The sequence below is a fragment of the Platichthys flesus genome, chromosome 7 (assembly GCF_949316205.1).
Source record: "Platichthys flesus chromosome 7, fPlaFle2.1, whole genome shotgun sequence".
NCBI lineage: Eukaryota > Metazoa > Chordata > Actinopteri > Pleuronectiformes > Pleuronectidae > Platichthys > Platichthys flesus.
Window position 1 is genome coordinate 17,227,013 of NC_084951.1, and position 15,596 is coordinate 17,242,608.

The window sequence follows — 15,596 nt, forward strand, 5'->3', positions numbered from 1 at the left end:
GCGTGAAAGAGAGAGAGAGAGAGAGAGAGAGAGAGAGAGAGAGAGAGAGAGAGAGAGAGAGAGGCTGTCCTGATGCTGCTTCTTGATGCATCAGTGCTGTGACCGGGGTCCGTTATTGTCACGTCGTGTGGAGCCATTATTCATCACTCAGAGCCCTTCACGAGGATAAAGACAAATCTCTGCCGACATGGGGAAAGTGGAAGGAGGGATGAAGTGTGTGAAATACCTTTTGTTCGTCTTCAACTTCACATTCTGGGTAAGTGCACGGTGAGTGGCTGTGATGTGATGAGATGCGAGTTGTGCGTAAATGGCGCACGGAGCAAGTGCAGCAGCGCAGACTTCTCGCTGCAGACGTTCACTCCCCTTGTGTTATTTCAGTGACTGTTTCATTCATCACAGTTTCCTCTCTCGCCCTCCTGTCTGGGTTCTGTGCGCGTGTATGGAGCCGTGTGGGTTTACTGCCCTGCGTGGCGCTGAAAGGGGGACTGCCGGAGCGGTTCGAGTTTTGGCTCACCGGGCTCAAATCAGATTTTCCACAGAGGGAAAAAACCCGCCCCTTTTTTCCCGGGGAAGCGTGTTTTTGAAAGGAAGACTGAATGAAAAGACAGAGAGAGGGAGAGAGGGAGTGAGAGAGTGAAGGACAGCATGGAAAACAAACTCAGCACATTGGCTCATGTGCCACATCGATCCATTAATAAACATCCAGGGCTGATTGATGAGCAGAAGTTACAACCACAGTGAAGCATCACATCCCCCCCAACTGCTCCCTCTTACTGAGCCTCAAGAGAGTCACTCAAGACAAACTGTCAGGTGCATGTGAAAGGTGTGTGTGTGTGTGTGTGTGTGTGTGTGTTTGTGTGTGTGTGTGTGTGTGTGTGTGTGTGTGTGTGTGTGTGTCCTGCACACATGCTTTGCACATGAACCCTACAATCCTTGTTTAAAGTCCATTCATACTTCAAGCTATGAATGAACGTGCATTATTTCCATGTTCGTCTCCCCATGGATAACAGTTGTGCGTGTGTGCATGTGCAAGCACGCACACGTCTGCTACTGTTCACACTCTTTCCAGGGGAAATGTCTTTGTGTGTGTGTGTGTGTGTGTGTGTGTGTGAGAGAGAGAGAGAGAGAGAGCGAGAGAGAGAGAGAGAGAGCATTTTCCAACAAGCATCTGCGGAGTGGATCAGGCGCTGAGTGCATTGTGAATGGATCCATTGTGACCGAGGGACAATAGCATAACTTCAGTCTGCTGGCCTGGCTAAGCAGAGGAGACCCTGAACACCACTGAGTTGTCCACAGTCGTCCCTGCAACCAGGACGTCACCCAAATCTCTCATTTGATGCATCTGAGTGCTGCAGACATGCAGACAGGGCACAGAGGGCGATGGGGGAGATGAGTGGAGTGGAGAAGAGTTAATGCTTGGAGAGAAGAAAACAACAACTATGAAAGAAGAGGGTCATAGGGAGATTGAGAGGGATATTCATGTGCGTGCGCATTCACATGGCAAAAGAGGGACAGTTGGCATGAAGTTGACCCAGATAAAGATAGACCCAGATAAAGTGTGTGTGTGTGTCACAATCACTGCATCACCATCCCCTCTGGGCTCCTGTGTTGATGGTGGAGTGAGAGATGATGAGCAGTTTGTGTGTGCGCATGTCCTTCTTTAGTTATGAGGGCCAATGTTGGTTGAATACCATCATTGTGAGGACATTTTGACTGGTCATACAAGTTCAAAGAAATGTTTGAGGTTTAAGGTTAGAATTTGGTTTATGTAGTGTAAGGATTGGAGTGAGGCCTTTAGTTGTGATGGTTAAGGTTAGGGGAAGGGGCTGTGGAATGCATTATGTAAATGAGTGTCCTGTGTGTGTGTATGTGTGTGTGTATGTGTGTGTGTGTGTGTCTGTGTGTGTGTGTTTGTGTTCGTTGATGAAAGCGGCTGGAGGCTGATATGTTTCCCTTCAAATCCCCTTAGTGGACATTGGAGCGTAGACTGATGCTCCCTGTGGACGGGATGATGGGAGCTGTTACCGACACACAAACACCAAGATGAACTTGTTTTTAGTGATGCACATGAGCACGGTTATCAATCAACACATGCAAAGTGGCGCTTTGTTTAAAAACCTCAGACATGAGTATGGTGATGCACTGACATTCCTGCAGGACTCCATTAACTCAACTGTCATTAATGTAACACAGGCCTCACTTTTGTATATGTTATACTGATGGCTGCAAATACAACAGCTTTCCACAGAGCCGCAGTACCTCACTGAATGCCTGGCATCTGGTTGTGAGAGATTTAGTTCACTAACTGCCCTATTTGGTCAAAAATTGAATCCGAAGGGTAAACAGTGAAGGGCAAACAGCACTTAAATAGCAGCGTGTGTGTGAAAGGTGCAGTGAGAAGTGTCTTTCCCACACATTTTCCCCACATTCTTCTTCCTCCTGATGAAAAACAACTGATAGGACGAGGTTTGGGAGAGTTCTGCATCCTGTTGGATTAATGATTAATTAGGTTAGTTAATTTATTTGATATTTGCCAGCCAACAAAAAGAAAATGTTCTCACCTACCTGCAAAAACCTTGATTTTGAAAAGGCCACATACAGTAACTGTTAATGATTGTTTTCTGCCCAAGAGCAAACGTTTTAGTCAACAGCCAAACGAGGAACGGGTTGATGTGTGACACTGGACAAGGGAGGGTCGTCTCAGGGGAACCTACTATATGTTTGATTTCAGATGTTTTTTTAATCCTAATTTGTATTGTGTATGGGATCTGCACTAAATTGTTCAAACTTGTAAATATCAGTCTCCTAAACATGCCAGGTTTCTTTCAGCATGAATCTGTGAAAATATGATAAGGTATATTTGAAATTTCCTTCAATACGATAAGATAAGATAACATAGTACTTTATGTAGCCAATCAGGTGAAATTCTACAGCAGAAGTCAAGTCAGAATGAAGATGAAGTAAAAAGAGTAAACAATGCAGAATATGTACATAAACACTTTTTAACTATACAAAAATATTCGATATATTGTTTGTCTAGAAAAAGTATTTCAGTAAAGTGCAGTGGTTAAGGATGATTACACAAGATTGTAAAAACTCTATTTGTGCATTAGCATAACATAATTTAGATGAATTATTATATCAAAACAAAGTCCATCAACTAATGCAACAAACTAAGACATTTAACTGAGATTTGAAAAAATAAGCTTGTGTTTTCTATTTCATCATATGGAATGTATATTGTGACGTAGGGTCTGGTGCCAATCGGCTTGCTCTGATGGATGACAGATCCAACCATACTGATTATACATTAATACATGCAAATGATATGCAGTACAGTACAGGGTCTAGTGCCACTGATCTCACAGAGTTAGATTGTAACAAGCAGGGGTTCACTTGCTTTGTTGTTGTCATGTTTTATTGATGCAATTGCTTGTTTGTATTGGTGCTTTAATGTGTTACAGTTGAAATGAATATTTAAAGACCAGTTGCGACTCTATGTACTGTCTGCAGCAAACTGATGAAATAAAATTTCAAGTATTTTAAAAGCAAGAAGTTAACTTAAAAACGGACACACTTTTTTCACTCTATTCTTTCATTTGTTGATTTTGAGGGTTTCTGGTGCTGACGTTAAAATCGGCATTGACGCAGAAACTAAAAGTATGTGTGTGTGTGTTTGTGTGTGTGGTGGAGGATGATCTGTGCCACAGCGCTCCCCACCCTTGCCCTGTGGAGGAGTACAATGGGATTCACTCCACCCATAATTATCTTCTTCTATCGTATTTGCACTTTCCTTTGCGTATCATTTTTTTAATGTGCGCTTACATCTGTTTTCACAAACACGGGCCAGACAGAGAAGTATTTTGGTCTGTCTCGAACCACTCAGCAATTAGCGCCGGGTTTAAAGATGTTGTTTACAACTGTTTTGGTTTCATACACTGCCTTTGCTTTAATTCACACTCAGGCTCCATTTTCCTTTCCTGTAAATAAGCTCTAACCTAGAAAGTGGATATTATGCCACAGACTGTCTCGGAGCACTCTTTGTCAACTCAGCCCCTGTTTTTCCGCTCACACAAAGACTATTTAACTGCTCTGTTAAAAGAAAGTAAGCCCAACAGCATAAAAGAAGCTCAGATAAAGCTGAGGCACATACGTACATATACAAACTATTTAGAGGGAGGATGTACAAACTCAGGTTAAAGTTTTATATTTGCCTCTCAACAAACTCCTGTGGTCTGTTTCTACTGGCAAAGGAAAACAAATTATGATGGCTCCTCTAACAACTTATTCCTCTCTCCCTTCCCTCCATTCATTCTCTTTTTCATTGTGTCTATTTTTTTACCCCCCTATTGTGAGCCAAAGCACACAGTCACAGGGAGACACTGGTTCTTTGTCCTTTGGGTGAGGTTGGGAGGGGGGGGGTTGAGGTGGGAGGGGGGAGAACACAGAGATAAATAAGGGTTGAGGTGGGGGGTTGTAGATTTGGGAGGTAGAGAGGCAAGCCGGGAGGAGGGAGGGAGGGGTGTGTCTGGTGTCAGCCTGGATAATGATGGCAGACAACTGTTTGGGGGGGGGGGGGCTAAGTAGGGGGGGTATGCAAGCAGTGACGAGGTTAATGGGACCTCTGGGAGAGGCTTGAGAGTGCCTTGAATCCATTTAGTGTGTCGGCCACGGATGCAGCGAAGGATGTAGCCCCCCCACCGCCTCCAGTCTAAAGTGAGATCCATCTATGCATCTGGTTTTGAAGAGGCTTTTAAATTTAGCCATAACAGTAATGAGGTTTGGCGGAGCCCTAAGCTCTATTCAACTGCGAAACCACCACCTGCTCCTCCATGCAGCACCAGCACCATCGACAGTGGAGCTCGGCATGAGCCGGCTATTCTCCAACTGTCGATTCAGCTGGTATGGCAACCCTCAGCTCACACCTCTGCCAACGCCATCTCACCATCAAGTGTCCTGGCAAATACCAGTGTTAAGTAGATCCAGTCAGCCCCCAACGTCTGGACTAATCCCGCACGGTTCAGTAAGTCTACAGATCCGTAGCCTTCGCTTCTCTGTACTTGATCATTTTGTACCTGCTAATCCTGAAAACAGCTCGGCTGTCACATACTTCACATCACATTAAATCCTCAGTCTGGTAGGATACCAGTGTCCCAACACCTGTCCCACCCCAGTGTTTTAAAACTGAGCTACTGTTTTTACTCAGACACCGTATGTAAAGATGGACGACATTTCGTCTCCTCAAAAGCGAAGCCAAAGCATCTCAATCGCCACCTGGTGGCTGTTTGTAGTACTCCTCCATGTTAGTGGATGGTACATGGACCAGACTGAAAAGTCAAAATACATAGGAGATCCTTTTTCTCCAAGGCGGTTTATGTCGGGTTAGTTCTTATCGCACTGATGTATGTTTAAGTGTCCATGATTCTGATAAGGTTTTAACAAGTTATTAGATGCTATAAAAGTGGGGTGAATCAGCTGAGACTGAAATGCTTGTATCGACGGGACCGCGGCTCCATTCCTCGATCGCTTCTGTGCAGACTGTGGCTCTAAATGCTCAGGATGGCACTTCATTTCTGGACAGTGGGAGGAAGTGGAGACGCCTCATCCATCTTTATTTACAGGCTAATATATTTCTTCAGACCAAAACCATTAAATACTGTAGCCTGTGGAGCTGGAGTTGAGGAGGAGAGGAGTGTAAACACTGAAGCTGAGATACGGAAGATAAATAAGAAGAGGCAGATCCAGGAAAGGGCAGAGAGAATTTGATGAACAACAGGTCACAGGGTCAAATTAAGACACAGACATAGAACCGTTTGTCTTTGCCTGAACTTGGCAGGAGGGTTTGGAGTTGTTTTTTCGGCCACATCATTTCACTCAAGGACACAAATAGTCAAACACAGTGGTCTGTCTAAACTCTGAGATCTAGGACACAAGGAGCCCATGTGACAAGCACTGCTAAATACAATCCATTTAGACAAATCATTTTATTTCTCACACGCACCAACACACACACTATCTGTTGTGAAGCTCCGCTCAAAGAGGTTTTCAGACTCGGGGGGGGGGGGGGGCATGGGCTGAGTGATCATTAAAACCTCCCATTATTGATCTGTCGCCAGAGCGCCCACCACAGTCTCTGCCCCGAGAGCGTCTCATATCTTTGGAAGAAGAACTGTTTACTTCAAGGTTGTCTGATCTCCGGAGAGGCTAATAAGTTTCTTTTGCTTTAGTCATACAGCCTCAGAAAGCAGCAGCACTGCAGGGAGTTTGATTTTGCTCGACGTACGGTGATGGGAGTTTAGACGAAGGAAAATATGAGCAGCATAAACCACATTTCCAAACCAACAGGAGAGGCTGTTAAAACTCAAGGTGCCACACTGCTGCCCACGGCCTAGCGGGTCATTTTCTCCCTCCTGAGGAGCCGGAGCCAACTAAACAGTGTGTCACAGTTACATAAGTTGTGTTTCGCTGGGGACTATTGCTCCAGGAGACTTTAATTATCCCACCACGCGGTCCACCTATTGTTTCAAAGCAAATATGACGTTTTTCAGCTTAACTGTCTCTTAATGAAATTATGCATCTCTCATCTGCCCTGAGGTTGAAGGGCTGGACTGGAAACTCCACATATAATTTGCTGTAGTTAATTTGGAAACATCACGTTTAGGAAGAGCTGAAGTAAAAGCCCTATGACAGCCTGAGAAACATGCACTTACACTGTTGTGCCTTTCTAGATGAAAACAGTTGTGATGGATGCTGAAACCAATTAACAGCAATGATGTCACATGTTAGGTGAAGGAAATAAATTATATGAGAAACATGTTTCATTGTGAAACAGAAAACTGGTTTTCTACTTGTTTGCCAATGTATTTCTGCACCACGTGCCAATGTTATAGTTAGCTAACATTAATCAGAATTGGAAGAATGGACGAGGAGCTTGTTTCAATTAAAAACTCAACTGTGAGTGACTTCATACAAACTGTTATTTGTTTCAACTCATTTGATATGTTTATTGCAGTTGGACGTGCTTAGTGTTTGGCATCTATAGGCTCTGACTTCATCCCTCCCCCCCAGATGTGATTACATCGATTTAATGGGAGTGATGAGCAGATATTTAAAAAAAAAACCTGTCGGAGCCCACAGGTGGATTCTGGTGTGGAGGCGGGCCTGAATCATCAGGCAGCAGCAATGACACTAATAGCTGGGTGGGAGGGGGGGGGGGGGGGGCTAGTAAAGGGAATTATGGGAAATTGTTTGCAGCTTGAATACACCGTCAAATTGGGAGGGTGTGTATAATGGAGGATTGTGGAGAATGATACATATCACATAATTGGAGCAGCGCAGCTCGAGTCGGCTGCCTTGAACTATCTCCCAAGGTTCGCTCAATTTATTTCAATCAGGAGAGACCTATAGAGAAACTAATGGGAAAGGGGGAATTAAAATAAGAAATAAAAAGAGTGTAACATAGAAATAGATCTTATGAGAGACGGAGCACGGAGTTGCATCTATTACCTCTTTTACGCCATATTAGGGAGGCTGCCTTTTGTTTGACATTATGATCGCACTGACAACTGAGGCGCTAATCAGAGTCGGAGCCGATAAAAACCCTGATGTGTCTATTGTATTCATTTGACCCGTGAGTAAATTACGATTGAATCCATCCATTTTTGGACCAGGGGAAAAGGGGCTTAAGATCATCTTCCGGATGACAGTTTTGAGCTGATGACCAGGTATCCAGGGTGGAGGTGGTGCAGGCGTGGAGGTTGCTCACTCTCTAAACCGACAGCTGAATAACAGAGACAAAACAATGTAAACTATTGACAGACTGGCTCAAGGCGAGGTTGTGATTTGACGGAAAGACAAGGAGCTGGTGAAGCCTTGCGATAGCGGGAATTGTGTACGTGCAGGAAGACAGTGTCCCTGACTGAACCTTCGCTTTGCCTCATTTGTCCTGTTGTTTTTTTCCCCTGAATTACACAAGCATTACATCTCATTGTCTCGTATCCTTCTGTCTTATGTCCCTTCAGTTGATGGGATCATTTGTCCTGGCAGTGGGACTCTGGCTGCGTTTCGACCCAGAAACTGTGTCTCTGCTCAACGGGGACAAAGCTCCAGACACCTTCTTCATTGGTGAGTACCATAACAGTTCACAATGTGGGTGTGTTCCAAGTCAACAGCATACAACACTAATGCCCTCAATTCAATACATGCGCGGAATAATTCACCCAAGGTTGTGTTGAAATCTAAGTGCTTTTTGTCGTCAATTTGTCACCACATTGGTTTGTTTTTCTTGTAGAGCGCTGCACGGGTTTGTTTTAAGGGTTTGCTGCTGGGAAACCACTCTAAAGAGGCCATGGAAAGTTCAGTTTTCCTATGAAGTATCAGTGATCCAATTTTTATGTTGACATAAAAGACTGGAAATCACAAAATGGAAATGTAAGGCCCCGTCTCCTTATTTATGCTGGATTGAAGATAATGTGTCAGTTACAGACATCTAACAACCCAGTCAATGTCACGTTGCTCTCCGCTCTGTCATCCTCAGACCGGGGGAAGAGCTTTCCAGTCTTTAATTGCCATGTTTTCATGCAACTCCATTTGCCTGAGAATATATATTCGTCCGTGTCAGAGGGAATATTCCTACCACAGAAGTTCCTTCACGCACATACACGCAAATCCACACTCCTCATATTAGAGCCCACACACAGAAACACAAAGTGGGTGTAAAAAGTTTGTCAATCCACTGCTCTCTTATAAATGTGTTGATGTGAATTTGTGTGTATCTTAGTTTACACAAATACGTACATGATGTCAAAAATTCCACCTGCGCTCACACTTTTTCTATTATAAGAAAGAATGCCGAAGATGAGTCTGAATAACAGGAAATGACTGCATTACATGGAGCTTAAACCCACGGGGGAAACCACAGGGCGTCTAACCACCTTTCTATCAGTCACCCTGCCTAGATGGAAACAGAGGGACGGTTAAAGAGGCGTGTGGAAGAGGACGATCATAGAAACAGATGCAACACTAAGTTTTGTATTGAAAACAAGATGGGACATGAAATTAGATGACAGCACAGGCTGCACAATGTTCAGCTGCACAATGTGGATGGATGGATTACTCGTGGCTGTGTGTGTGTGTGTGTGTGTGTGTGCGTGTTTGTGGTCCCGGTATTACTTATACTGAGGGGACCTAAAAAGTCAAAGTATTGGGACTTGTCTCTCACATGGGAACAAAAAGCATGTCCCTATAATGTAGATCATAAACTTTTTAGGTGAAGACGTGGTTTAAAGTTGGGTTAAGGTTAAGGTTTAAGTTTTAGGAGGAAATCAATAGTCTGAAGTCATGGAAATGTGACTTTAGACTATTGAGTGTGTGTGTGTGCATGTGTGTAAACTATTTTTTATTGCCTCGCTAGGGAGCTTTTTCCAGTATAAATATTGACCTTGTCAGGACCAGTAAACATCATGGGGACCAAAGCACAGTCCTAATGAGGCAAAACTTCATTTCTGAAGTCCTGGTTAAGGTTAGTGGTAAGATGATGCATTGTGGTTAAGTTAAGATTATGGTTAGGTATGAATAAGTCATGGTTAAGGTTAGGGCTAAGGTTTTGTTTAGGCTGTCAACAATAAATAGAATTCAGTGGAAAGTCCTAATAAGGATCGCTGTACAAACTCGAGTGTGTATGTGTGTGTCTGAGTCTCAGAGGTCCACGTGGTATGACTGAGGATGAGGATGAGGATGAGGATGAGTGGCTTCAGTCAGGTCCTCAGAGAGCACAGTGCTCCACATGGCTTTGACAGCTGAGAGCGCACTCAACAAGTTGCCATGCCTCATTCCCATGGCGTCGAGCCCAGACCTAACTTCACTTTGAATTGAGGTATTATTAGAAAATGAGAACAACTTCAGACTGGGAGCCAACTAAAGAGACAAGCGCTGGTGGGGGGGGGGGGGGGGGGGTTGTCTTCTTAGGAAGTAGAAACACAATCTGAATCTCTGTCTTTGAACCTCTCTCTTTCCGAACAAACAAAAGAAAATTACTCAATTATTGTATCACATCAAGTCTTTGGGTTGATGCCTTGGGATCAGAGGAACCGCCTGTCTTGCTCATTCCCACCTGAGGCCACGTCTCCCCGGGGGCTGACACGACCTGTCACACCCTGTCATGTGTGGAGCCGTCACCTAGCAGCAGACCCCACCTGTACGAGAGCGCACTGTGGAACCCATCTGTTGTTGAGTTCCTTCCCTGCAGACCTTCCCCTGAGAGGGTTCACTGGAGATAATGGTGTCTATTGGACAGGCAGTCTCCCTCGTGGAGCTCCCCATCCAGCAGGCTCATGTTAACAAAGATTTTTTTTTTAGAGGCATCTTTTACTAGGAGGACAGGCAGCACAGAAAAAGGATACGGCCGAGCTCCAATCACTTTGCTCCCATTTGTGAAATAGCACAGTCTGGAATGTTTATGCCTGTGTTTGAGCTCTTCCTGGAAATTAACAGTAGATAGTGACCGTTTCGATTTACATTCCTGGCTCTGTGCTGCCCCCTGCTGGAGACTTAGTCAACTCAAATAACTCTACGTACTAGAGGAGATAAGCTTGTTTGATCTGCCTTAAAAAACTTAAATATCTTTATTATGTTTTAATAGAATCTATCAAAATAGATTCCACTATGATACTTTTTGTTTGGTGCAATTTACTTGCTTTTTTCTTAATAGTTACCATTACTGCATGTAAATAAAAACTTTATTTTCCCTGTTCCCGCAGGTGTCTATATACTGATTGGTGCCGGCAGCCTAGTGATGTTGGTGGGTTTCTTCGGCTGCTGTGGAGCTGTGCGGGAATCTCAGTGCCTGCTTGGTTCAGTGAGTAGCACACAAAAGACATGTGTCAAAATACTACGTCACAGTATTAGGGCCATATTGACGGGGGGAAAACGGACACTTCAAGTGTATAATCGTAATATAACAAGAATGAAGTTGTTGAGGTGGTCATAATACAAGAAGGATAAAGCCGTTATTTTATGAGAAAAATCTATCTTATTTTTTAAAAGCAACAAGGAGAACCTATGCTGGCCAGATATTGACTCCTTCTGGATCAGATAAACTAAAGATCCTCTTTAAATAGTACACATGTAAACAACGACAGCTTTACAGTCGACTACTATATCAAACATTTCCTCTTTCACAAAAAAGTGCAATTTCCTCCAAGCCTGCGTTGTTCTTTCTTTAGAATAGACAGGATTCTTGCTCAATCTTTTCAAAGTCCCGATACTTATATTAATGTGGCGCTGATGAGCCAAAAGATTAAGCATTTCGAAAAAAAATGAATCATGCACTTAAGTATAACTTAACAAGATGCTGCACTTCCCTCATTTTAACTCAGGTGACAGGCTGATCTTCTTATATTTCCCCTCTAACATGACATTCAGCTGAGAATTATGACTTTATTCTGATATTCTCTGATTCTGTGAGCCTATATACTTTGTAGTTGTAAACTTATAGTGTTAATTTATTTTTCAGTTCTTTGCCTGCTTGTTGATCATCTTCGGAGCTGAGGTGGCAGCAGGAGTGTTTGGATTCTTAAACAAAGACAAGGTACATTTATTATTATTTAGCATGAAAAGGTCACTGCTGTAATATGTTTTTGTTTTGCACACGACAGTAAGTGCAGTATCCCTGATCACACACCACTCATGTTTCCTTTCTGCACAGATAATCGAAGACGTTCAGACCTTCTACTCAACAACGTACAACGAGGACAATAACAGCACTTTGATCGTCTCATACCAGAAAATAGTAAGTAAAAATAACAGTAGATTAAGGGTCAACATTGGCAGGGAAATTACATTTTAATGTTTTTAACCTTCCTATGTTTGTTTTTCCTCCCCTTTCAGCTGAATTGTTGTGGAACCTCCGCAGACCCCTGCCCTGATTCCCAACCCGATACCAAGGTAAGATCTGTCACCAGCTCCAGACTCAGGATGGAAATCAAATCCTTTGTTGTTGAAATGAATGCGTCGCGGTGGCGTTAAAAAACATCCTGGTTGAGTGGAAGTTAACACCACTCCTCTTATCTTGGCTCTGCAGGACTGTGAGACGGGCATCAAGGAATTCTTCAACAGTAAACTCTACATCATCGGGTACGTGGGCATCGGCATCGCTGGAGTCATGGTGAGTCAAGTCGAAAACACACACTCACACCCAGACTGCGGTTGAGGAGGATTTTACTGAAACTAATATTTTTCCCTCTCAACAGATCATTGGGATGATCTTCAGCATGGTTCTCTGTTGTGCCATCCGCAACACCAGGGAGGTCATATAAGCTGGATCCTCGACGTCTACCCCCTCACCCTTACTTTGCCGAGCCCCGAGAGACTGTACAGCCTTCAGATCAAATGTCGTGCCCTGTCCATCACGTACGGGGACCCAGGAAATTGATCATGTTCTGAAAAACTCCATTCCACTACGGTGGCCTGATCTCTATTCTCTCTTTATTTATTTGCTGTCACAAGCCAAGTAGCTGACTCCACCTTCCATAACACTCCGATAACACTTAGACCTTTGACACATCCTGGGGGAACTGCATATTTTCTGATTCCGCCCGGACAACCTGTCCGATTGTTTTTCCTGAGGCCATTTGGCCGGCGCTACAAATTTTAACCCACATGCTGTCGCCAAAGTGTCAATGCTTTTTCACACATCCTTGAAACTGACCCAGTGGCTGTGGGAAACTTAAACCAGAGAGGGCAATCTGAGGTCAAACCAGCTGAGTTTGCTTATCTGTGCGCACACAAATCAAGACACACACACACACACACACACACACACATACCTAAACACAGCAATGTTGTGCTACGCGAGACCACAGCCTTAAAAAGGTTGACTGGCCCGTAGGTTCCTGATTGGTGGAATCAGAGTGGAGTGTCAGGAGGGGGAACGGCCAGCGAATGTTTTGAGAATACATCGTAGCCCCAGTGATCATACTCACACTCACACACACACTCACACACACACACACCAAGGAAAATCCACAGTTTTTTAAAAGGAAAAAGTTACTTTTTTAGGAGATACTCTTGCGCACTTTCTTGCTCAGCAGATGAGAGATTAGAAGATCGATAGCACCTTCATGTCTATATCATAAATATGAAGCTACAGTCTGGTGAGCTTGGCTAAACACAGAGACTGGAGACAGTGGTCTGTTTCTGCGTAGCTGTTTCCCCCAGTGTCAGATTTTCACTCAAAGCTCACCAGCTGATAGCTGCTGCCTTATATCCAGCATCCAGCTGTCAATCTCTTCTTCTGACTCTTGGCAAGAAAGCACCGGCTATTTCCCAAGAAGTCCAATCATTTCTTTTAAATGACTATACCCCTGGGTTTTGCCTGTTTGAGCCCATTTTCTACAAATCATGCACAGTTCACATTTTAAGATGAGACCAATATTTAGATGAGATTTTCACGATAACGCAACTCAAGTATGTTGCAGGAAATATTAGTGGAAAAAGCTACATCAGGATTGAACATATTCATGATTTTAATGTGGCTGTTTGAGGGCGATACCCCTTTCTAGTTCCAACCCCTTATGCACTATAACATAGGAGAGTCTCTGTTGGCTATACAGTATGTCAAGAGGACCCAGATCATGATTTCACGCTAAACAACGAATAGCCAGTCAGCTGAGAATTATCCAGGCCTTCTGATCGCTTCACCTGCCATCATCATGTGCTCCCCCCCCTTTCCTGTGTGCCTTACAAGTACACCAACAACAACAGAAATCCAGGAAACCATCCCCTGTGTTCGTTTCACCTTAATAACCTCTGCAGATATCAGGGCTGGATAGAGATGCCCATGAATCCAGGGTTAATCAGGCCACCGTTTGAATTTGATCAGTTTATTCCAAGTGTCAGGACTCTGGTTTGTGAATATGTTTCAGTTTCATTTTTTTGGTAGATGTACATTGTTTGTGGCTGATGTAACTGTTACTATTTAACATGCTGTGTGTGTAGACAGAGGCTTGAAGTAGATGTACAGTGTTGTAGTAAAGTCAGTGTAGTCCAAACAGACCCACGCAGCCAACACCTGTTTCTTAACGTGCCTTTCTTTGATACCAAGCTATTTCTTTTTTTTAACAACAGGCTGTCGGAACCTAGCAGAAGTGTATATATATGTTTGTAGAGTCGGACTGCAATTAAATCGGCGAGTATCGCATATGGCTCGACTTTCCTCTTTTGATGCGTCACACTCGAACTGTTTCTTCTTGAGAGCAACAGTTTCTCTTCCAGCTATTTCAAAAGCCTCTTGGTGCTGATCAAAATCTATTCTGGGCCCTCAGAACAAAGCTGAGTCCAGATGATGAAACCATATGGGACAAAAGCACTCGAGAATAATACTTTCACTTTTTTTTTGTACGTTTCCGTGTGATGTAACACACTTGATGAGAGACAACAAAGGCCTCCTTACCACTTCAAGCTGTTGGCAATATTTACTCTGAGGACTGAGATGACACAACAGTCTGCAAACAAAACAGGATAAACGAGGAAAAGTTACTCGATCTTCATTGGTGTTGCTGTGTTCCTCATATTAAGCAAATCTGGAGATGTAATGTAGGTGCATCGAAAAGACATAGTTGGTTGTGTGTTAATTTATTTTAATACCATTCCAGGCTTCTCAGGAAGATCGGTGATTGAAGTTCAATAAATTGTTTAAAGTTTTACAGAGTTTCCTATGTCTGATTTCCTTCATGTTACGACATTTATAGTTATTTATACAAGAAGAACAGACCAGTCCTTTACTGACATGAAGGGACAGTGTTTCAAGTGTCTTCTTCCAGAGGCCTGTGCCAGCCAGCAGGTTTACATACTTGTTATCCAAAGCTGTCACAGTAACCCAGTAAATCTGCTTCTTTGAAAAGGTTCAAAGATGCAATCGACTTTTAATTTGTATTTTCACTTAAAATGTTTGATTCTGGTCAGTAGTTGAGGGTAATTCTACATCTAATAACTTTAGGGTCACGGACATATTTTGATCATGATGTCAGGCAGCGTCAGAGTCCACCATTACACAGGCAGCCTCAGTCACGCCTGCTGCATAGTTTCAGGCCTTGGGAATATTCCAGTGAGTCCACTTCCTGAAATTCAACCTCCACACCAAGCTTCATGTAATTTAACACGGACTAATACTGTCAGGTCTTCTTCAGTAAACATCTGGAGTAATCACAGGATGAGTAGGGTCAACATTAGAAAAGGTAGGTTTTTAATTTGTTGGAAAAAAATACATAGACGTGGATTACATTTCTATATTTAGAATATACTGTATGCTCGGTATGAACAGAGAAGGAGTCAGGGAATCTTAACCTTACAGTATGGTGACTCTGGAGCATGAGTGCTGGGAATCATTTATATTTAACAGATTATAGTATTAATGCAGCTTATGAAGAATAAAAATCCCATATTTTACATTAAACGTGAGATATTTTTGTTCAGAATTATTGTATATGTGCTTGTGTCAATTTTTTTACATGTATGCGCCAGGGTCCATACACTTTGTGTATTTGAGAGATAAGTTTTGCCTTGTAATAATTTCTTCTGTGGGAGTAAAGGAAGGCGAA

General features: G+C 43.2%; 1 protein-coding gene across 1 annotated transcript; it reads left to right on the forward strand.

The window, feature by feature from the left end:
• The first annotated feature begins 41 nt into the window (after positions 1-41).
• On the forward strand, positions 42-14,702 carry LOC133956531 (CD9 antigen-like). Its single transcript, XM_062391655.1, has 8 exons — positions 42-256; positions 8,022-8,124; positions 10,758-10,855; positions 11,513-11,587; positions 11,705-11,788; positions 11,887-11,943; positions 12,080-12,163; positions 12,249-14,702. The coding sequence occupies exons 1-8, from the start codon at positions 188-190 to the stop codon at positions 12,312-12,314; spliced, it is 636 nt and encodes a 211-aa protein (XP_062247639.1). The 5' UTR covers positions 42-187; the 3' UTR covers positions 12,315-14,702.
• The last annotated feature ends 894 nt before the right edge of the window (positions 14,703-15,596 follow it).

Coding starts and splice junctions, on each gene's coding strand:
- LOC133956531 (XM_062391655.1), top strand. CDS start 188: ATGGGGAAAGTGGAAGGAGGGATGAAGTGTGTGAAATACCTTTTGTTC. Junction 8,125..10,757: donor TCCAGACACCTTCTTCATTG/GTGAGTACCATA, acceptor CTGTTCCCGCAG/GTGTCTATATACTGATTGGT. Junction 12,164..12,248: donor TCGGCATCGCTGGAGTCATG/GTGAGTCAAGTC, acceptor CCCTCTCAACAG/ATCATTGGGATGATCTTCAG.